This window comes from Brachycentrus maculatus, unplaced genomic scaffold, assembly GCF_059751285.1.
Source record: "Brachycentrus maculatus isolate JH-2025_06_01 unplaced genomic scaffold, ASM5975128v1 h1tg000005l, whole genome shotgun sequence".
NCBI classification, from domain to species: Eukaryota; Metazoa; Arthropoda; class Insecta; order Trichoptera; family Brachycentridae; genus Brachycentrus; species Brachycentrus maculatus.
This window is the reverse complement of record NW_028280760.1, coordinates 3069652-3094233: the sequence shown is the minus strand read 5'-3', so window position 1 is coordinate 3094233 and position 24582 is coordinate 3069652. Positions and strand designations below refer to the sequence as shown.

General features: G+C 31.6%; 1 protein-coding gene across 2 annotated transcripts in view; it reads left to right on the top strand.

The window, feature by feature from the left end:
* LOC148313866 (epidermal retinol dehydrogenase 2-like) overlaps nucleotides 1-22717 on the top strand; it is a 40297-nt gene extending 17580 nt beyond the window's left edge. For both annotated transcript variants that reach the window (XM_088278142.1, XM_088278132.1), the window contains exons 2-6: nucleotides 19225-19384; nucleotides 20160-20311; nucleotides 20424-20601; nucleotides 20858-21040; nucleotides 21971-22717. In XM_088278142.1, coding sequence (XP_088134268.1) covers nucleotides 19225-19384; nucleotides 20160-20311; nucleotides 20424-20601; nucleotides 20858-21040; nucleotides 21971-22234 — 937 coding nt within the window. In that variant the 3' untranslated portion in view covers nucleotides 22235-22717. The remainder of the gene's footprint in view (nucleotides 1-19224; nucleotides 19385-20159; nucleotides 20312-20423; nucleotides 20602-20857; nucleotides 21041-21970) is intronic.
* Nucleotides 22718-24582: the final 1865 nt, after the last annotated feature.

Sequence of the window (24582 nt, the reverse complement as noted above, 5' to 3'; positions counted from 1 at the left end):
ATTAATTGAATCGGCAGTCGCTTTGTGGTAAAATATATCCATTTTTAATTAATGTTTTACTTAGTAAATACCACTATTTCTTAAAATGTACTATGACACGTGTTTCGATGCATTCAGCATCATTTTCAAACACCGTATGTGAAGCTAATTCTAAATTTTAGAGCTAGACCCCCTCTTCAACCTTCAACGTCCCAAGGACCCAACTCTAAAATTTAGATTTAGTTTCACATACGGTGTTTGAAAATGATGCGGAATGCATCGAAAAACGTCGGCTGTCCAAACTCAAAACACAGTAAGGGACATTTTTTTGTATTATGTTTTTTTGCATTTTTGGACTATTTTTGGACATTCTACATAGTCCAAAAATGAAAAAAAAATCGTATTACCTACAAAAAATGTCCCTTACTGTGTTTTAAGTTTGGACAGCCGACGTTTCACGGTAGATTTTAAGAAATAGTGGTATTTACTAAGTAAAACAGTAATTAAAAAAATAATACATTTTCATTAAAATACCACATTTCAATATTTAACATTTTTTGTTAAAGTTGACAAATTCAATAAAAAATACAGGGTTTTAAGTGTTGATGAAATTCGATAGTCGGTTATCCATTTATTTAATACAGTAAAACCTCGATATAACGGACTAATTGTGGGTTTTGGGGGTCTTCGTTAAAACCGAAAGTCCGTAATATAAAAAAGTTTAAAATACTTTTTTTGTATACATTTACATTTTTATTTATAACGTAATACATTTGAAACATTTATACATATAGAAAACTTTTATATTTCGATTCGCTGTGCCTCTCCAAAAAAGAGACTGAGCTCTTGTGCTTGGAGAGGGACTTACACTCGTTAATGTTAAATAATAAATGGTATGGTAGTCTTTTTTGTATATTTTTTCAAGATTTATATGTAATGAGCTTTAATTTTTTTCTTAAGTATTTTTATACCATCTATTTTTACACATCATACATATTATTTTGTTTGACTTCCATGCAGAGTTATCTTGATTCCAGCATTGGTTGATCATATTGGCATTTAAATAAAAATTATGATCACTTAACACGTATAACATGTAAAATATTATTCTTTAAGCCCTCATCCGCACCCGATGGTGCATAGGGCACTACATCATATAAACGCAGTGTCATCTTGTTCGTTAACACATACAGGAATGGTGTTCAGCCTTCCGCTTCTGGATCCAGTCCAGGGTAACATTGAATAAATATCAAAGTGAAAAAATCCATTTTATTTTTTGAAGCCCCTTGCGAATCGAACCCGGCACCTCCAGTAAGGTAGCCGAGCGTGCTGCCATTACACCTCGGAAGCTGAAAAAATATTACTGAATCTTTTCTTTCGTGGGTTACAATCTGTGTGATGATTGGTTTTTTTCTTTCATGGTCAGTCTTCATCCACCTCTATCCTTTGCTCGTCTCTTCAACTCGGCGTACCCGCTACAGCGCAAGCCGGAGATTATTTGGTCCATGTAGTTTAAGCTGGGTCGTCCTCTGTAGTTTGTACCTTCGCACATTCCTTCCGCAATCGTAAGAAGCAGGCCTGGGTGTCTTACATTATGCCCTATCCATTTAGCTCGCTGTTGTGTTGTTTTATTTAGTAAGGATCTAGATTCCCCAGCCCTGCTTAAAACCTCGTATAGACGAGGTATACAAATAGTTTTATTGCATGATTTCTTTGTTTCACCTTATCTTTGGAAGAATATAATTTGTTTGATAATTAGAAATGAAACAATGGGAAAAGCTGTCACTCATATGTTATACAAGGAGAATCGTTTTTTTCTTGATTAATACACGATCTCAAATGGACTGTGCTCCCCATCCTCTGAAGCCCAATTAATTTATTCACAATTACGCACTACAGTACTCTCTGGATGTGGGTGTTGTGACCTATGAACTTTCGATTCTATTACACTTTACTTTATTGATAAAATCATTTTAATTATTACATGAAACATCTTAAACACAATCAAACATGCGGACAAAAAATAATACGTTTATGTATTAATTTTAAATCAAACACAGATTTTTTGAGTCTACTAAGTTGTATTTGACATTCGTTTGATAATGCCCTAACAAGGCGAAACAATTGTCACAATATAATTATTATGTGTTTTTTGTTAGTAAAATACAACTTAGTAGGCTCAAAAAATCTGTGTTTGATTTAAAATTAATACATAAATTAAAATGGAGTTCTACAAATTAAATAAAAAATAAAAAAAAATTATACAATAATTAATCATACAGAATAAACTAACAACTATGAATTTTTTTTCACATTGATTTTATTTTACCAGCAACCGGGTTTCGTCGACTGGTCCAGTCCGATGATGTCGGTTACGACGAAACCCGATTGCTGGTCAAATAAAATTAATGTGGAAAAAATTACATGGTTCTTATTTTCTTCTATAAAATGCAGTTCCACCAAGAAATTTCAGTACAAAACTTAATTAATCATCTTCGAACCCTTATCTGCACCCCAATGGTGCATAGGGCACTGCATATAAACGCAGTCATCTTGATCATCAACAAGGAATGGTGATCAGCCCTCCGCTGTTAAGCCTAATTAATCATACTATTTTTAACGAATTTTAAGTTTAGCTGAATTTTTTTCTTAAATGACTTATTTATAATTTCATGAATTGATTCGGCAATCCCTTTGTGGTAATATCTATCAATTTTTAATTCAAGTTTTACTTGGTAAGTACCACATTTTCTTTAGATGTATTGTGACACGGGTTTCGATGCATTCCACATGATAACGGTGTTTGCAAATGATGAGGAATACATCAAACCACGTGTCACAATATATTTTAAGAAATAGTTGTATTAACCATGTAAAAAACTCAAATAATGAGCTCAGTAGTCGTAATAATCGTCGGGTATGTATGAGGAGATGCATGAATGTAGAAGAGGTAAAGAATGTTTGCAAAGACAGAGTGGTGTGGCGTTCGATTCTCTCTGCCTAACCCTGCGGGGAAGCGGCGTGATGGTTAGTTAGTTAGTTAGTTAGAGCTCATATATGATAAATGTTTCCTGGATTTAGAGAAAATTCGAATACTGGGCCTTATGAATCTCAATATTCAAAATACTACAGAATATTTGAGAGAACTCACTTTAGAAAGTTTAATCAGGTATCCTTTAAAATTTCTTTACAAGCAGTTAGAATAGTTCTGCATTCAGGTGACGAATTTCTCTTCGATCTGCGGTTGCCAATGTTGAATTTTTAAACTTGGCTGACATATAAATGATAGATAACTCGAATTTTATTGGGTATTTTACAACTCCTTGAATATGACGCAAATATCAACGTTTTGAAATATTGAATAAGCATGCGTATACCGTTTTTATTATATAATATCCGTCAATTCTAATACACCTTTATAGCGTAGTGGTTAGCGGGTTTGTTAACAGCTCTAAAGATCCCGCGGTCGATTCCCAGGGAGGTCAAAATAAATGTAAGTGTACCGACCCTAATGCATAGAACTGAAGCATTGAATTGGCAAAGAAGTATGAAAGTAGACAGAATGCAGTCAAGAGCGTTCCCTTAGATAAATGTGCGGCAAAACTTTGTATGATAAATATTCAAATGGTGATAAGGAAAGAATACAAAACGATGTATAACAGACGTCCTAATGGTGAAATAAGGAAGTGTCGATAAAATTAAGAATGTTTTGATGATAAGAACAGTAAAACAAATATTATGAGGTGAATATAATTGGAAATAGAAGCAGTGGAAGAACGTGGAAAAATTGTTATAATCAAGCACTTCAAATACTTCAAAGTGGTCGAGTCAGAAGTAGGAATAATCAGCGGGTATGAATAAGACAATGCATGAATGTGGAGGAGGCGATGAATATTTACAAGGACAGGACGATATAGCGTTCTATCCTCCCAGCCTACCCCTGCAGTTAGATAGTTAACTATCTATATATCAATGATTAAAAAAACAAATATTTTTATTACTATTCATCAAATATAACTATATTATTACTATGAAAAAGCTATTATTATTTTATCATTAGGATATTTTCTGTATGAAGAACTTTGAAAAAATATGGCTATCGCGAGTAAGTAAAATTGCATAACCTTAAAATAATTCATTGTTTAAGAAAAAATGGGTCTCTTTTTAAAAATATATAATTTGCATTTTTTTCAAAGTAAGTTTGAAAATAATGTGTTATAAAGACCCATGCTTATGAAGAAAAAAATGCTAAAACATTTTGAGTGAGTCCAAATACTTGTTTACAAATCTGGATTATCTCCAATTTTAGGAGTTATCTTTCATATTATTTTTTTAACATCTCATCAAAGATGAAGAAAATATGGAAGTCTGGGCATTGACGGGGCTGACGATAAATACTTTCTTCATCTTTGATGAGATGTCAAGAAAAAAAATGCTAAAAAGACTTATGCCTTACATACCCATTATAAAAAAAATACCCGCAAAGTACTACCTATGCCTACAGCCTACAGCCTATCCATGATATTATGAAAAGATGAATCTATATAAGTACCAATTATATATTGTAAAGGTTTCTTCGTTTAATGATATTCATTATCTGGTAAGTCAATAAAAACTTCAAGTTTTTATTTTTATGTTGTAATGTATGCAATTTTGCAGTAATTTCCTAGTATAATCATTACAATTATTTAAAAAAAGTATTATAATATGTTTGAAGTTCATGTTATTATCATCTTGGTAATATATCGCATGATTGTAGCACATAAATTCAAATGATATTTTAATTTTTTAATATTATGAATAAAAGTTTTTTTTTCAAGCCGACAAAAATGTCCTAAGCTTCTTAGTGTAGTAGAATCGGAGTCAAAGGCTTTTTTTATGAGTGAGTTCGTTTGTGGGCAAAAACGTAAAATATTATTGTTTTGCATACATATCCATATCGCTCACTCCTTTCAAGAACGTCATAAATAAAAAAACTTGATTTTTTCAGGAGAACGTTTTTAAAGTTTAAAAATATAATACTATGTATTAAAAATAAATATCAAGCCACTTATTGAACTTTTCACTGTGCAACAGATGTTTTTAGGTAAAATCTGGAGGTTTTTTTCTCCATTTGAAAAATATTTATTATGTGTAAAAAAATAATTAAACAATAGCTTTTCTTAAAAATGCAAAAAACATCACTTTCTGCCCTGTAGCAGGTAAATATTATGTTAAAAATATGCCTCTTTTGCTGGGATACAGTACGTTTTCTGGGCATTCCGAAAGCATGCACAACTGAAAATTGTCGATTTTTGATTTATGACGTTCTTGAATGGAGTGAGCGATATGTGGAGGTCCTCACTAAAAAGTTACATTTCCAAAAATATTGCAAAAAAAATCCTTAAAATTCAAATCTGTTTACTGTATTCTTCTGTTCATCTTCAATTCTGTTTACTGTATTCTTTCGAAATCTTAATTAAGTTGCAACAAAACGTAACCAATCCTATGTTAAACTAGTCTGACATTATTATATCGCACTAAAAAGTAGCAATTTTACAAGCTAGAATTCATGATTACTTAAAATCATTTATAATGGAAATGTAACCTTTTGGTGAGGACCTCCACATCTTAACAAACAGGGTAGCAAAAAATTTATCACCGTATTTGTCAATCGTATTTGACATTTGTGAACTAGACGGCAGCAGTATGCTAACAGATTGATAAAACGGGCACAGATGTGTATCAACACTAGATATCATCTTTTCCACTTAACAGAAAAAAGATGTTAAGGTCCAAGTAAAGATTTCCATCACACACGTTTAATGTTTTTTATTTAGAAAAAAATTATTCAAAAACATACTTGGATGTTTAATTTTGCGCCACTTGAATCTGTTTGTATACTGCAGCTTCCTAGTTTACAAATATCAAATATGACTGACGAACGACGCCATATAACACCTGAGAAGGAGATATATATTTATATATGTGTATATATATATATATATATATATAATATATATATATATATATATATATATATATATATATATATATATATATATATATATATATATATATATATATATATATATATATATATATATATATATATATATATATATATATATATATATATATACTAGGCAGAGAGAATAGGACGCCAAACCAATCGACAATGCTTATCTCAGTTTTGCGTTCTTTTCTTTTATCACCATTCGAACATAAGTATAATATGTTATATTATCCAAGTGCATATAGTGAAGCGAAAGTAATTATGGTACTTTATTTTAATGAATGTTTCTGATAGGTGCGTTTTTTTCCTCCATATTCCATAGTCATCTTCACATGGCTCTTTCGATAGTTTTCCGAACATCGCCTGAGTAACAAATAGTGTCGAGGTCTGGTAATATTATAAATTGTAACAGCAACTAATGGTGTCATTGTTTACCAATAGGGTGGCACAAAAAATATTCCATTTTTAATGGATTATTTTATTGCATGCTCGTGTGAAAAAATTCGTGTGTATGATTTTCTTTCTATAATGTTAGGATCAAGATAACACAGCACTTATACGATGCAGTGACCTATGCACAATTAAAGTGTATAAGGGTTAGAAGAATGTTATTTTGATTGTTTTCCTATTTCTAGTTTTTTAATTATGTACTCGTATATCATTATTTGAATTTAGAAATATCGCAAGGTTTAGGAGTATTCTGTGTTAATTTTTGCATGCGTACGTAAAGTATATTGAATATATCAAGATTATTTTTAATATTTTAGAAAATATATAGTGGTTATGAATAATGTTTGTCAGCGTAACACAACGTAAAAAAATGTTGATTTTCGCATTTAGCATATATTTGCAGTTAATGGATTTATTAAAAATAAAATCTCACTTAAAAAATGATATTTCAATATTTTTACGCTCATTAAATTATGCAAATTAATTCTAGTATAAAAGTCCATATTTTGAAGAAAAGAAAAATATCTCCTACGCCACTGTTTATGGAAAAATATAAAATACATATTTTTTTTAAATAATAAAATTGACAAACGTCATTCCGATTGTTGGGTAATATATCCTAAATTAATCAAGGTTAATAGATTTAATTCTACTTTTATTTACATGTATCGCTCACTCTTTTCAAGAACGTCATAAATCAAAAAACTTGATTTTGCAGGAGAATGATTTCAAAGTTTAAAAATATAACACAATGTATTAAATATAAATATCAAGCCACTTATTGAACTTTTTACTGTGCAACAGTTCCTTTGAGGTAAAACCTGAAGGTTTTTTCTCCATTTGAAAAATATTTAGTATATTTAAAAAAAAATAATTAAACAACACATTTTCTTCAAAATTCAAAAACAACATTTTCTGCCCTGTAGCGGGTAAATATTAAGTTAAAACTTTGTCTCTTTTGCTGGGATATAGTACATTTTCTGGGCATTCCGAAAACATGCACAACTGAAAATTGTCGATTTTTGATATATGACGTTCTTGAAAGGAGTGAGCGATATATATATATATATATATATATATGATAACATGTGACGCGTTTTGTCTAATTAAGACATTTAAAACGGAATTCTACCAACTGTTTACACTTACAATAAATCATTCTGAATACAGAAATTATTCAAAGCTTTTGGTGAAATGAATTCTAATAATTTAAACTTTTTTGTTTATTTTTGCCATATCGTCACTAAAATTTGTAAAGCTGAAATGAAAATTTATGTTCTACCCCTTATCCGCACCCAATGGTGCATAAGGCACTGCATCGTATTGACGCAATGTTATCTTGATCATTACTTACATGAAGGCAAGGTGATCACACCTGCGCTTCAGGCACCAATCCAGGGTTATATTCAATAAATATTAGTGCGTAAAATCACAAAAATATTCATTTTAACCCCCCTGGGAATTGAACCCGGGACCTCCAGCACGGTAGCTAAACACGCTAACCATTACACTATGGAGGCGTATATTAATGTAGCGAATGAAAATGTTGAGATTCTGTTTTTATAATATCATTCCCTGTAGTTGGTATAACCTTGTGATATTTATGTCATGATGAATTACCTACCTGCATATCATTATGTAAGGTGTTGCATCTCATTCTGGGTCTGATGCATTGTGTTTCACGTCATAATGTGGCTTTGTTTAAAGTCCTGTTTTGAAATGAGGACCTATATCTTGTTTTCTGTTTTATTCGTAGGAATACTTAATACACACTTTGCTGGTACTATTCCCTTATGGGTAGACACTGGAATTCGTATTGTTAAATTAATAATGATGAAGAAAAAATATAAAGCCATTTAATTTTAATTTAATTTCTAATCAAAGTTTTACTTAGTAAATAGTACTGTTTAATAATGGCATTTACTAAGGAAATCTTAAATTAAAAATGTATAGATTTTACCACAAAGTGACTGCCGAATCAATTTATGAAATGAATTTAATTTCATTAGGATTAAATTTTCCTCATATATTATAAATCTCATGACGCTTTATGTGCGAGTTCACTGGAGCCATCTATGGCTGATTTAAGAATGCTTTTATTTAACAGTGACTTTTTTGTAAAAATTAGGTGTATGCATCATAGATCCTATCCGAATTATTTTACAAACTGGAAGACGCCTGAATACATGTTTTTAAATTTTTATTAGAGCTGATAATTTGACAAATTTATTGTATCCGTGTACAAAATTTTCCTATTATTCAAACAAATTTGTGACAATCGAAATATACATGAATTAAATGACGAATTGCGTATCTTTTCGTATTGCGTACTTCTAGCTCTTAATATATTTCATATCAATTTACATGAAACATAAAGCAAAAGAGTCACTTTTATTATTTTTTAAATGAAACTCTTATAAAATTACCACTTATTGAGTTTTATTTTATTACACACGACTAGTTTCGAAAACTACAGTTCTTTTCGAAACTAGTTGTGTAATAAAATTAAGCTCAATAAGTGGTTTTATATAAGTGTTTAAATTTTAAAATAATGAACATGTCATTCCAGAAAGTTAATACCAAATCAATAAAAAGTCATTTTTAGTCACATCGTTCTGGAAACTTATTTTCTGCCTATTTGGAAAGCATGGTCCTGTATACCATATAACATATCACTCACTCCTTTAAAAAAACTAGATTTTTCAAACATATCACTCACTCCTTATCAAAAAACTAGATTTTTCAGGAGAATAATAAAATGTATTAAAAATAAATATCAAGCCACTTATTGAACTTATTGCTGTGCAACAGATCTTTTTAGGTAAAACCTGAATGCTTTTTCTCAATTTGATAAATATTTAGTATATTTAAAAAAATAATTAAACAATACCTTTTCTTCAAAATGCAAAAACAACACTTTCTGCCCTGTAGCGGGTAAATATAAAGTTAAAAATATGCCGCTTTTGCTAGGATATGTAGGAAGGAGTAGGCGATATGTAAATAGTGTATTTGGTGGTATATTGAATTATAAATTTGCATAATATTGGGCAAAACCCGAATTAGATTCCTTGAAACTAGGTGCTAAAATGTTATTTGAAAAGAGTGATTTGACAGTGCTAATTAATGATCTTTATGCTTGATATTCCGCCGCAATATAAGTAATACAAATATTATTTTTTTTAATATACGATTAGGAAAACAAAATCCAAGGACATATGAAAATGCTTTTACCTGCGTCCACTATTTATTAACAAATTAACTAAATGACATTTTCATTTTATTCTTCTTCATTTACAGACACATTATCCGATATAAAGATTATCTGCTCCTCATTGGTAGAATCTATTAAGATGTGAAATAAAGTCATGGGGCCATTCAACGAAATTCAATTTAAAAATTTTATAAAATCTGCAATATTCCACATAAAAAAATTAACTAAGTTTTTTTTTTAAATACATAATCAAAGGCCCAATATACGATAAATTGCAACTCAATTTTCTTTAAACCCGGGCAACATTATTTGACGTTATTGAGTGTTTTTGCTTAAAATACATTTTTTGTTTGAAAAAATGAGTTTCCTTTGAAATAATGATATGGGCTTGAAACGAAAAGATTTATTGAAAGGTAAGGAGTTTCAATAAATATATTAAAATATTTTTTGTGAATTTTCATTTCATAGACTTTCAATGCCCTGTCACTGCCAATCTAAATAATACAAGTTTGTATAAACAACCTAGGAAAAAAACAGGTGAAAACACTAATATTTATCGTGTCGTTGAAGTGGAATCGAACTCAAGACCAGCATGGCAGCCAAACGCGTTAACCACACAATTGATTACATTTCCGTTCATTCCAAGTTAATTTAATCTAATTGTTAATTTATTGAGTTATGCTCTAATTATAAGCATTGTATCGTATGCATATTGCATGAGATTATGTATAACGTTGAAAGTGACAATGACTTTGTTTTCGACAAGGTCGTGCGTTGTCAAAACAATAATGTCCATAGTAAAAAAAATCGTTCCGGCATTCCGTGTATTCTGCACTCTTATTACAGTTAAACCTCGATATAACGGACCTCTATTCCACGAACTTCGGATATAACCGAAAAAAATCTAGTCAAATATAAAAAAAAGGTCCTGTTAATATGTACTATACATGCTTCATTTCAAATTTTGCCACATGTAAACAATTTTTACCGCCCACGATAATTACAAATTATGTCTCAAAGCTTCAAAAGTGAAAAAAAAACTCATTCCTTTTTCAAAGCAGGATAACTAAAAGCAAGCGCGTCGATATCAAACAGCAACGTCACTTCTCAACGAGTGTCCGAAGACAATTTTTTTTGCATTTTGTATGAATTTATTCACATCGAAATACAGTTTTCATAATTTCATTTTTGATTTATTTTAAACCTATTTTTATATAGGTAACGTACTTTCGGCTTTAACGGATACCTCCTCCCCGTAATAAGTCTGTTGAATCGAGGTTTTGCTATACCTACAATTGAAAACCGGACCTCTGTAAAGTATTTCAGCGGTTATACAAATGACTAGCAAATCTTTTCGCGAATGCTAAGGTGGGACTCCGGTTTTTGTATGATTCCCGGTACCAATGAAATCCTATTATCGGTATGTCATCACACCGTCTCACAACTCACAAATCGTCTGTTTTATATGCTTCTATGTAGGTAGGATAGTAAGGATAACGAAGGTTAATGTGAAAAATACATCACAAAACCCTGACCAATTAAAAATAAATCTTTCTTGAATTCATTTTGCAATTGGCGGGAATCGTATCCGGGACGCCAGTTTCGCAGTCCAGCGTCTACCCAACTACGCCACGGCGCCTATCTATTGTATTTTAATTTTAAATTACTCATTATTGTCTTGTTGAAATTTTAAAATACAATTTAAATTATTAACCCCGTGTATATAGTTCTCTCCGATAACACGGTACTTATTTCAGCGTTATAGGGGGGTTTACTATACTTGCTTGTGTGACCAACCATAATATTTTTCGCTGTATACTGAAATTCTAAGGGCAATTGATATCACTTTACGATTTCAAGTGTTTACAGTAGCTATGTACCAATAATGCAAACAGTTTATTTGACACTTATATTAAACATTACGATAAAAAAATACAAGTATTTATCTTTAGATTTAAAGTTGAGAGATAACAAATTTGTCTCCAATTACGTAATTTTATAAAACAGTATTTGCTTCAACACTTTTTAATAATTAAAAAAATACATTATAAAAATTGTACACTTATGTGCGTTAGTATGATTATTTATTTATGATTTCATCAATATTCTCAACTTAATAAGATAGTAACATATTTGTCCTATTACGGAATCCACTTACGTGAATTTAAAATTATTCATAAATATTTGAACAAAGTTTTTTGTTTGAGTATGTAGATTTTTGATGAAACTTCTTTTACTAATTTGTTAATATTTTATAAAATGGTATAATTGCCATGCCAAAATGTTGCCTGGAAGAAAAATTGGTTAAATTGAATTATCGAATTTATTCATTTTCAATTGAATTTAAAAAACCAACGATTAGTAAATAATACTATGAAAATTGCTAATTCATTTAACGCAGTTTTTGTGATAAATGACCTTAATAAAACACACTTTATTTAAATTCATTAATTTGAAAATTTATAAACATAATTAACACATTTTTTGCAGAGACCCACCAAGGCACTTTGTGTGTCTTGTCGGTGGAGTTCTTTTTACATACGTTTCGTTATTGTTTTTATCTATTTTAACCCTATATATACACAAAAAAATAAGAAAAAAACTATTTTACAATTTTCATAGTATTAACTATTGATCATTTACCCATTCCTTTGTTTTGCCTAAACTGGTCTTTCCATTCACACGGTAGATACGTTTAACGTGATACCGTGTAAAAAAGTAAACTAAAATATATATTTTTTAATGGTGCATTGGTTTCCTTGTATGCAAACTAATCCAGCAAATCAAAAAATAAAAATTAATCATTGCTTTTGAATCTAAATATTGTTTAATTTTTTTTTTTAAGATATCAAAAATAGCAAAAATTATGCACCTTGCCTCCTTCCGCATACCTCTCTAAGCATCTTCTTCTTCTTGGCTCCCAACTTATCGTCTTTGTAGACTGTTGGGTTCAGCTCTCCTCGTTCTCAGGTTGTAGGTCCGTCTATTATGGACAACGTCACTTAGGCCATACCTTCGAATCATGGTATCTTTTGTAGCGTCCATGAATTTTTTGGTCTTCCTCTAGATGTTTTCGAGGAAGATCCATGGCGATTGCCTGATTCACGATATGATCAGGTTCTCTGCGTCCTATGCACCATACCATCTCAATTGCCTTTCCTCTAACTTACTATTTATGTCTGTTACACTCAGGCTTCTACGAATGCATGAACTCTTTATTTGTATCTCTAAGGGCGGAGACTGACCGGATAATTTCGTCGTAACGTAACATGTTACGATGCGAGCATTCAGGCAGTCAGTACACCGAGCCGAGCTGCTCGCCGCTCGTTCCGAATGCTCCATCCGAAGTCGGATGCAATTTTAGGTTAGTACAGGGTTGCCAATCTGTAGGAAATTCCCCAAACTGCGGGGAATTCTTTTGTACACGTTTGAAATCCAGTAACGTTTTTTTTTTCTTTATTTGGAGTAAGCAGTAATTTATTAAAATCACAGAACCAAGAATCACGTCTTCGTCGTCCGACATTTTAACTACAGTACGAATGCAATGTTGCAAAGATTCATACAGATTTTGGGTTATTGATTCAGATTTTCAGATTTTTCGGTGTGACATATGGCAACACTGAGCACAAGGCCACTAGCGAGCACTGATCGCGGTCAGTCAGCAATGCCGTAACGTCATAACGTAACATGCTCGCCGCGAGTGATGTTACGATGTTTTCTTACGACGAAATGCTCCGGTCAGTCTCCGTCTTAAGGGACACTCCAGGTGACCATATAACTAAGCATTCGCATTTATTTTAGAGATGATGACAAAGTTTTCCCGAGTCTTGTTCAAATAGCTTAATGCACACGTAAATCAATATTAATTCACGACAATAAAAGCTCCAAGTATGTAACATACTGAACAAATAAGTAAGAGTTCTCAGCAGGATTGTTCATATCAATTTGCATTGTCGAGTTGAACAAAGTTGTAGATCATTTTTTGGCCTTCATTGAAGTTCGAGGTTTCCGGTTGACGAACTTTACGAACCACTAAAAGGCATACGATTTGGAGGTCGCCATCTCCAAAATAACAAAACATGTATAATGTATTTATGTAAACAATCATTGTTTTGTTCAAATACGAACAATTAATTCAATGGGGGATTGTATAACACACGCGTGTGAGGGTTTTGTTTTGTTTGCTTTGTGTCTTTTTATTCAAGTAAACATGTTCTCATCTCAGACGTAATCTGTGACATTCGAAATAGACATTAATTAAAGGAGTACTCGCAAACACACAATTCAATAAGCGATCGGCTGCGCGAAAAGCCAGACGTGTCTCACAAATCGGAAATGATTTTTTTAGAAAATATTTTTTTTTTTTCAAAAATCAACAATCAATAAGATAAAAGAGAAATATTTGTTTTTTTTTTATTTACAAAAATACTTCAATTTCATACTATTTCTGTGAGCCTAAACGGTTCATTATTAGAAATAAGTATCAAATTGTGGAAAAGTGGGTTCGAACCGATAAACTCTGACTCAAGAGTCCGCGATACTAACCACCGGACCACAAGCCGACACTTTTTATAATTTCTTCACTTTTTATAAACTTCTTACCTTTTAATAACTGTTTTCTTTTCAAAACCATATATTTATTTCGAAGAAAAACTTCAATTACGTTAAATTTTTTTTGGATTTGAAGAAAATTAAGTTATGGGCTGTCTTTTATCCCGCCTTAACCCTTAATTACTCGCACGAAGGAAATCTATAGCTGCTTATTATTTATTAAATATATAAGATAATAAAACATTTGCTTATTATTAAAGTGCTTTATTGATTTTATCATATATAAAAGAAATAAAATGAACTAAATATCAAATGCGAAGCAGAAAATGCTTAATTTTTTATGCGAAATTGCTTTGACCCCATGCGAGTAATTAAGGGTTAAATAGCGACTCCTTTAAAAGTAATAGTTACAATTTCCTTTTTCTATTCAATAATTTATTTTATCATCACACCCTTTCACACATATTTTCTCTCATAAATACCTGCTTATTTGCTACATCTATACTAATTATTTTATACTAATTTTTATGTTTCTGTGGTTTACTATAAGTGGCTTGTTTAATGTATATCTTTTAATGTTTTGTGTTCCACATGTTGCTGCTGTTAACCCTAGTAAAAAATATATAATAATAATAAAACCCTTATCCGCACCCCAATGGTGCATAGGGCACTGCGTCATATAAACGCAGTGCCGCAGTAAACTATAAGTGGCTTGTTTAATGTATATCTTTTAATGTTTTGTTTTCCACATGTTGCTGCTGTTAACCCTAGTGAAAAAATATATAATAATAATAAAACCCTTATCCGCACCCCAATGGTGCATAGGGCACTGCGTCATATAAACGCAGTGCCGCAGTTAACTATAAGTGACTTGTTTAATGTATATCTTTTAATGTTTTGTTTTCCACATGTTGCTGCTGTTAACCCTAGTGAAAAAATATATAATAATAATAAAACCCTTATCCGCACCCCAATGGTCCATAGGGCACTGCGTCATATAAACGCAGTGCCGCAGTTAACTATAAGTGGCTGGTTTAATGTATATCTTTAAATGTTTTGTTTTCCACATGTTGCTGCTGTTAACCCTAGTAAAAAAAAAATAATAAAACCCTTATCCGCACCCCAATGGTGCATAGGGCACTGCTTCATATAAACGCAGTGTTATCTTGATCGTTTACGCATGAAGGAAAGGTGATCAGCCCTCCGCTTCAGGTACCAGTCCAGGGTAATATTGAATAAATATAACAGTGAAAAAATCACTTATATTTATTTTACCCCCCTTGGGAATCGAACCCGGGACCTACAGAACGGTAGCCGAGCGTGCTGCCATTACACTACGGAGGCGGAAATAAAATAATAATTAATAAAAATAAAGCTAATCGCACCAATCACTGCTATTTGGTTTCGTATTGCGTATGTCTAGCTCTTAACATATTTCACATTTGACATCAAAATTTTTAAATTGTACGTGATTTGGATGAAGAAATTTAATTAATATCGTAGATCGATTAGTTTTCTTCGGCACCTACCGATAGTAGGTAATTTGATTCAAGGCAGTCGTGTTTAATTTTCTTATAACTGTATGTGCAATACAATCAAATGATGTCAATAATTACTGTAAATGATTGCTAAAGGCATTTTTTAAAGCTTCCTTCCTACATACAATACACATAGGCAATAGAATAAAATAAAGATTTCTCGTATTGCGTATGTCTAGCTTCTAGTAGGGGAGAGGTTCGTACCTTGGGCCGTTTTTTTTCAGTGTCTCATAAAATGATTAATTTACAAAGTACGTAAAAAAAATATTGAACCAGCCTTGCATTCTTTCATTTTTTGTTTACATAGGTCATGAGGCAGACGCGTCATCAATTAATGCGAATTTCTATAAAGTAATAATTGGAATAAAGATGAATACGTCAACGTGATGACACACGTCAATAAAGCACTCACTATTTTACATAGGTCGTTAGCCGGCACAAGCCTGAGTAGCCCATACCTGCGAATAACCAGCTCGAAACAAAAGTGAACGTGGAAAGATCAACCTTGGTCCGCATTTTAACCGGCTTTTAAAAGATGTATGTCAATCTAATTCCTCGTCTTCGAAGCGGTTATTGCGTAACTAACTGCTCGATGCCTTCAACGCGAGATATATGGTATGCAGCAGTTTCAAAACTATGCAGCTTTGACTGGGTATACCAAGGGTGGCCAACCCGCGGCCCGCGATCATGTAACTAGACACGAGAAGAAGGCCGAATTAAGAACAGTATACCGCCAGGCCTGGCCAACTCAAATTGCACCCCGGGCCGCATCGATGACCTAAATTTTGCCCAAGACAGTAGAAAAAAATAATTACAATTTTTTATAAGAACGAATTTCATACTCATTGATTTTTTGCAAGTATTATAAATAATTTGAATGCAGAGATAATCAGAAAGTACAATCAGGGTAATTGTGAAAAAAAAACATTACTACGACAGATGTGAGAAGAAAACACATTGAACCAACAAAAAATGTATTTGTATCCTAATAAACATTTTTAAAAATTTTAACAATCACAATTCGCTCACTCCGTTCAAGAACGACATAAATAAAAAATCGTCAATTTTCAGTTATGCCTGTTTTCGGAATACCCAGAATATATACTATATCTCAGCAAAAGAGGCATATTTTTAACTTAATATTTACCCGCTACTGGTCAGAAAGTGTTGTTTTTGCATTTTGAAAAGGTATTGCTTAATTATTTTTTAAAATAAAGTAGTAATTTTTCAAATGGAGAAAAAACCATCAGGTTTAACCTAAAAAGGTCTGTTGCACAGTAAAAAGTTCAATAAGTGGCTTGATAATTATTTTTAAGAAATTGTATTATATTTTTAAACTTTAAAAACGTTCCTCTAAAAAGAAAATTATTTTTTCGATTTATGACGTTCTTAAAAGGAGTGAGCGAATTATCAAATAGGACGCAATAAGTAATGTCCATTTCTAACGCTAGAATCATGGGTATCTTTCGAATATGAAAATGTTGACGATTTAGACACCATTTTTGGAATAAAGAGTTTATTTTTTGCGTTGTGGTCCTTTGGCATTTAATCAGCGATATATTACCTCATACTGTATTATCAATTTATTATAACGAAAATATCACACACATTAATAACTCGTTTTTTAGATTTAAACAAGTTAAATTTTTCCAGGAAAAAATTAAGTGGTCACGAAATTAGCATTCCCAAAATAATATTGCGCAGTTGTTTATAGATTGTTAAGTATTATTTTATTTTTTACCAATCGTAAACTGGATACAGGTATGTTTTTTTAGAGATTGAATATCCTTATGAGCATTATTAACTTCAACAACATGTTTAGGTTAATAAATCAAGGACACACCTCTAAAATTTAAACATAGCTTCACATACGGTGTTCGAAAATGATGCGGAATGCATCGAAACACGTGTCACATGTAGATTTTAATAAATAGTGGTAATTATCAAGTAAAATCTAAATTAAAAGTAAGAAATCTCATTTGATAAAATGTCGAAAAAGTACAGTGTGATCAAATTTATCGTTTTAATGCCAGGCCAGTCGCTATGTAATTTAAAATTTCATTTTATTTAAAGGCACGGATTTTTTTTTTCGTAATCGTAAGGGGGAGTCATTGATAGTATAAATTCGATCTTTAAATACAAATTATTGTTTTACTAATATTTGAATGTGGTTAGAAATAGAGGCAGAGGAGGACCAAGGAAAATTTGGCATGATAAAGTATTTTAAATACTTGAAAGTGGTCAGGTTAGGAGTCGGAATAATCGTAATGTATGTATGAGAAGATGTACGAATGGGGAAGAGGCGAAGACAGACTGGTGTGGAGCTGGATTCTCTCTGCCTACGGAAGTGGCATTATGGATGGTTAGTTTGTTTTATTTTTTTTTTCTCATAAACACTTGATATTCACCCTATGGATGAAATATTGATATATTATGGGTGTCTTCAGTTGAGACGACACATCTATTATTATACATCATCCCTAGGGTGAATATTAAGTGTAGATGGAATGAATAATAGACAAAAAATAGTTTTCAACTGGTCAACTACGAGTATCTAAACATTGAAATGTTATTTCAGGTTCTCTCTCCTAAAAATATATATGTAAACTTATTCTGAATAATTCTTCTGAATGTTTAATTGGAGTATGCTATATACTTCACAGATTCTCAATTGACGGTGTCACAGTCAGACAAACTTCCAAGTCTATCAAAATTCAACTGAATGAAATGAATCCAACAATAGCGCACATGTATATACATATATTTCAAAAATTAATGTAATATGTATGTTCAATCCTGAACAAGCTGAACAAGGAATAATTGAAAAGATTAGGAAGAATTTTTTACGGTGGTATGGACATGTGTAGCGAATAGATAACGAGGAGAATGACTACGAAAATATATGTGGCGAATGTAAGAGGGAAAATAGAACGAGGATGACCGAAAAAGACTTGGCACTATCAGATCAATCAGAACCTAAAATCTGGCAGTGTCAAAAGTCTGCGTAATCGGAGGGCATGTGTGACTAGATCTATGGATGTAAAGGAGGCGAGGAGTGTATGTCAGCACAGAAGAGTGTGGCGTTCCATCCTTTCTGCCTACCCCTGCGGGGAAACGACGTGATGGTAGTAGTAGTAGTAGTAGTAGTAGTAGTAGTAGTAGTAGTAGTAGTAGTAGTAGTAGTAGATGTTCAATAATGGGAAGAATGGTTATGAATGTTAGACAAGTGTAAAAAGTGATCATTTAGCCTGGTCGAAAGTCCTGCGATGCTCAAACTTCCATCTGGTTGTCGATCAATATTGTCAGAAATTTAAAAATTTAATTAATTAATATTTATTTTTTACCATAAAGCTACCTATACCCTACCTCTTGACCGTAATTCAAGCCTAGATGAAAGTTAGATACAAAACCTTAATGTCTCTATGCATGCATCAGATTTGAACAAAATACATGTTTGTTGAAATTAATTGTGTTTTCATTTATTCATTTTTTCTTTACAGTCCCGACGAACGAGGAATTGGGATAAAAGTGTACTCCGCTGCCGTCCTCATCCTAGATATTATCATTCTCTTTTTCAATTTTGGCTTGGCTTATGCAGAATTCATTTACAAGCAATTTTTCCCTAAAGAACTCAAATCAGTCAAAGGGGAAATTGTCCTGGTAAGTTACTAAAATAAATTATTGAAAATGGATACCTTTAATTGTATAGTAAAACCATTGAAATAATCAAAAACTAAAACTAGTAGTTTAAAACCACTTTTTAGCACTTTTAAACGATTGAAAACTACAACATTTTGAGTGTGTCCAAATACTTGTTCTTGTCCAAATAATTATCTCTAATTATAGGAGTATTTTTCATATATTTTTTTAATATCTCATCAAAGATGAAGAAGAATATGGAAGTCTGGGTCTTTACCCCATAAATGCCCAGACTTCCAGTTATTTTTTCCAGTTTTTATTATTTTAATGATTACTTAAGGGGTAAAACTTAACTTTTGTTAGCATGTCCCATAGCCGCACCACTTTAATGCGGCTCGCATTGTCCCATTAATACATTTGAGTCAAAACTCCTTTCTTTTAATACATTCCATTCAACAACAGCAATCCTATCACGAGACTTAATATATGCAAATGCAACTAGAACACTTGTTACCTTAGAACGAGGCTACTTGAACTTAAATGTGCCCAGTACAAAAAAAAATATTTAGATTGTGGTATCGATCGAAGTATTGTGACAATAAGTGTCACCTGTCAGGGAAACAATGAATCATGTCGATACATTCATTATTGTGGACCAAATACAGATTTAAATATTTTTTTGTACTGGGCTCAAGTAACACATCAAAGTTCAACAGTGTATATCTTTGTAATATTTTTTTTTCAGCACAAGTTTCCTTAATTATTATTATTATTTATACTTGTACTTGTATTTTAGATTTCAGGAACTGGCCATGGTATTGGTAAGGAGCTAAGTTTACAATACGCCGCCTTGGGAAGTATTATTGTGTGTGTTGACATCAACGAGTCTGGAAATCTTCAAACTGTCAAGGAAATTAAAGCAAGTGGTGGACAAGCACATTCCTATGTGTAAGTCTTGTGTTATTTGAATACTTTATGCGCCTCTTTGATGATGGTCTATCTATTTAATAATTCAAATAAAAATGTTAGTAATATGTTTCTGATTTTCTTTTTTTTATAGATGTGATGTATCAAGTCGTAAAAATGTAATGGAGTTGGCTGAACGGATCAGAAAGGAAGTGGGAGAAGTAACAGTGTTGGTAAATAACGCTGGTCTTATGCCCTGTAAGAAGTTTTTAGATCATAAAGAGGATGAAATCAGAAAAATGTTTGATGTTAACGTATTTGCTCATTTCTGGGTAAGTTGCCTTAATGCTTGCATTTTCAATTTAACTTTTAAAATACAAATTTTTCGTTTTTATACTATTCCTTTAACCATTTTAATTAAATAATAAAATTGAAACTTTATTGTTTTTTCCACATTTGTTTTATTTGACCAGTGACTGGGTTTTATTTGTAACCGGCGTCATCAGACTGGTAGACTTTAAGAATTAATAACAGTAATCTCCAAAGCCATAATTTTTATAATTTGTTTCTTTTAATTGTTTCTCACAGATGATTGAAGCATTCTTGCCCAGCATGATGAACAGGAATCACGGCCATATTGTCGCTCTATCGTCCATGGCAGGTGTCATAGGACTCACTAATCTCGTCCCATACTGCGGATCTAAATTTGCTGTGCGAGGATTAATGGAGGCACTTTATAATGAAATCATAGATGATCCTAGAAAGTTAAATGTTCGTACACTTTCAGTCACTTATTTATATTTAACATGAAATATTAATTGTTTTTAACATATATTTATTGCAGCCATTTTGATAAAAATTGTAAACTAACACAGGCTGTAAACAAAGTGCTTAAACCAAAGAGATAACTGTTTAAGATTTTTGCATTTGAAATGTAGAATATTTAATAAAAAATTATAATTATTAGGAATAATGTTTTATGCGTGACTTTTTATTATTGACTGAGACAGTTCAGTGTAACGTTTCTTAATTAATGTTTTATTTGCAAACAATTCTTTCAATTATAATTTAAATATACAAGAAGTGTGCTTGTAGTCATTTAAGAATAATAAACACTTTACCATACACCCAATTTGCATTCATGTTAGTATATTGACTGCTGTCGCATCCCTATAAAGATATGACTTTTCAAACATATCCCGGTTGATATAAAACACAGGATGCACGACCCCAGAAAAGATCTTTCTGAAAAGATGAAGAAAGAAAAAGAAATGAGTGAATATTTTTCACATTATCATAACTTGGCGTAAGGCCAGTTTCTCAGAGGACTCATACATATTGACAGTGAACAACTTACACAAACTACTGCCAGCAACCCTAAGTGCCCGAGCCATTGATGCTACACTCCTTTTTCTCTCCTATAATATCTATAACTTCCCTTTCTTTTCCTTTACTACATTGCAGTAATGTATTTCACTCTGAACTCCTTCACTTATGTCATTTGCATCCCAATATAATCCACGCCGTTACTTAAGAATCTGCAGCTCTGGACTGATCCCCCTGCTTTTATGTAATCAATAACTACATGAATCCGATTAATTGTCCTATGCATTATTTAAGTACGTCCAGATGTGAAAAAATATGTAATGAAATTTAAATATTACTTTTTTTTAATTATATTTTTCTTGTCATTTGTTTTAGATAAAATGCACAACTATTTACCCTTATATTGTGGACACCGGATTATGCCACAAACCCAAAATACGATTCCCAGACCTCATGAGTATAGTTAAACCAAAGGAAGCTGCTACCGAGATTATTAATGCCATGAGGAGAGACAAACTGGAACAATCTATTCCATTTTCATTGCTCGGCTTGAACAACTGGAGCAGAGTCCAGCCTAACAAATTTGGATTTCTCCTGAAAGAGTTCATGGACAGTGGACTGGAAGCGCATGATTCGTGAATAAGCGCAATGATGCTAACAAAATGCCAACTAAACAAATTGTTAAAACTAATTAAATTAAAATGAAAACACATGACTTTTACATTTAAAAATCACCATTAGGATTATAAAATGAATTATTTTTATACTTAGATATACTTTATAACACAAATCCTGTACCAGCCCACCTTAATAACAATGTACATTAATACCAAGCATTATCTATATACGATAGGTACACAATATAACAGATACGGGAAACTAGCAAATGCATAACAAATTAGTACCCACATTTCAGTGTTTTATTTTTATAATTGCATTTTTGGGATAGGAATAAGGAAATAAATCTTATGACACAATGCAAAATATATTTACTAGAAACCTTCATTGACCTGCAAGACATGTAAAAAAAGGGGCCACATTTGTTTTCTCTTTAATCTAATAGTATATTTGTATGTAAGAAAAAAATATTATTAGAAAATAAAGTATATTATAAACCTTTAACATATTGTATTTCATTAACATAACAACATTTTATATAAATATGTACAAATGTAGTTATAAGTAAGGTTTAATCATAAAAATATTTAAATGAATACATTCATTGAATTTCAATCAATATTTTATAACATATGAATCATAAAATTAATGCATCTTTAAAAAAAACTAATATTTCCCAATTAGGTTCATTATTATAAAAAAAAAATATGCTTATTTACTGTTCACAGTATATACTGCACAGTGACCACCAACTTATGGCCCATAAAGATTTTCATACGGCCCTTCAAAAATGTCTGATTTCTACATTTAAATAAATCGAATTCACGGTATCTTTATTTTAATTCATCAACGGAATTCGTTAAGATAGTATGTAGTGGACACAATGTAATAAAGATGGGTACCTATTTGTGATCACCAGAGTTTTTTGTGTTTTCGGAGAATGGACTATTTTCACTTGATATCAATTTGAACATACTCTACATATAAATGATATTTATAGATCAGTTTTGTGTTTATAACATCCTTAAATAATTTTACTAATCTTTTTTATTTGCAAAATTACCTATATTTGTAATATTTGCAATATATAAAACTAAAAAAAAAACTGTAAATACAGGGTGGGGCAGAGCTACATACTTATCTGAGTTGGCAGTCGTGAAGCGAGGGCTGCTCTGAGAAGGTTGGGGTAAGCTCTTCTGAGAGGGTGTGGCTTAAAGTTGCCTAAACCTGCCCAATTCAGTGGTCATCACAAATACAAATTGGCAATGGAACAGGATCTCAATCCACATTATTTGTTACTCGAGAAAATGCATGTGAGGCGCTACTCAATGTCCCTTAAGGCGCAATAGTTTTCTTCTGATAAGACTCCCTTCCATCTTTTGGGATGCAAACATTAGCAGAATATAAGTTATTGGAGCCATGATAACTTTATAAACTTCTTCAACCCAAGTTTTAAAAAAAATCTAGTCGGCCTTTATTTTTTTTTAATTACTACTGCTATTGATAAACATCGAAAACATTTTAGAGCTATCAAAATATCTTGATACACAGAAAATTTGTCATGCCTTACTGTCTTGCAGAGCACTTACTTGCGTTGCATCACAAACATTTACATTTTTATGGTGATTTATTAGTTTTATAAACAAAATAAAATAATTAAAAAAAAAAAATTATAGTATTTTTTTTTTTAAATATATATATTTTATATATACTACTAATACTACTACTACTACTACAAACCCTTATCCGCACCCCATGGTGCATAGGGCACTGCACTGCACTTATATGAAGTCAAAGTGATTCACTCCTGCGTTTCAGGGACCAGTCCAGGGTAATTTTAATTAAATTTAAGAGTGAAAAATCACTAATATTTCCCCCCCCCTGCTGGGAATCGAACCCGGGATCTCCAGAACGGTAGCTAAACACGCTAACAATTACACCACAGAGCGAATAATTAAAATAATTCATTTGTATTTATTTTTAATAAAAAAATATTTGTTTTGTAGATGTAATAATTTGATTCCCGATTATTATGATAAATCGATTACGAACTTGATATTCATTGATGTTTGTTTGCGACCTAGTTCCTAACGAGCCACAGTCGATTGGATTTCATAGACAAGAATAATTATATCTATGGTCATCTGACATCTGTCAACTGGATATTTCATAATGTAATTTTTTTATAAATACCCAGACAATACTTTTATTTTGATTACAGTAGTTACTTTTTTCGTTTAAAATGGATATTGCTCGAGATATAATGAGTTCTTCCTTAAATATTGATAGTTTCCAAAAATATTGCAGACTTTGCTTATCGCAACCTGACAAACTTGTATCCATATTCGAAAGCAGTAAGAACTTTCCAT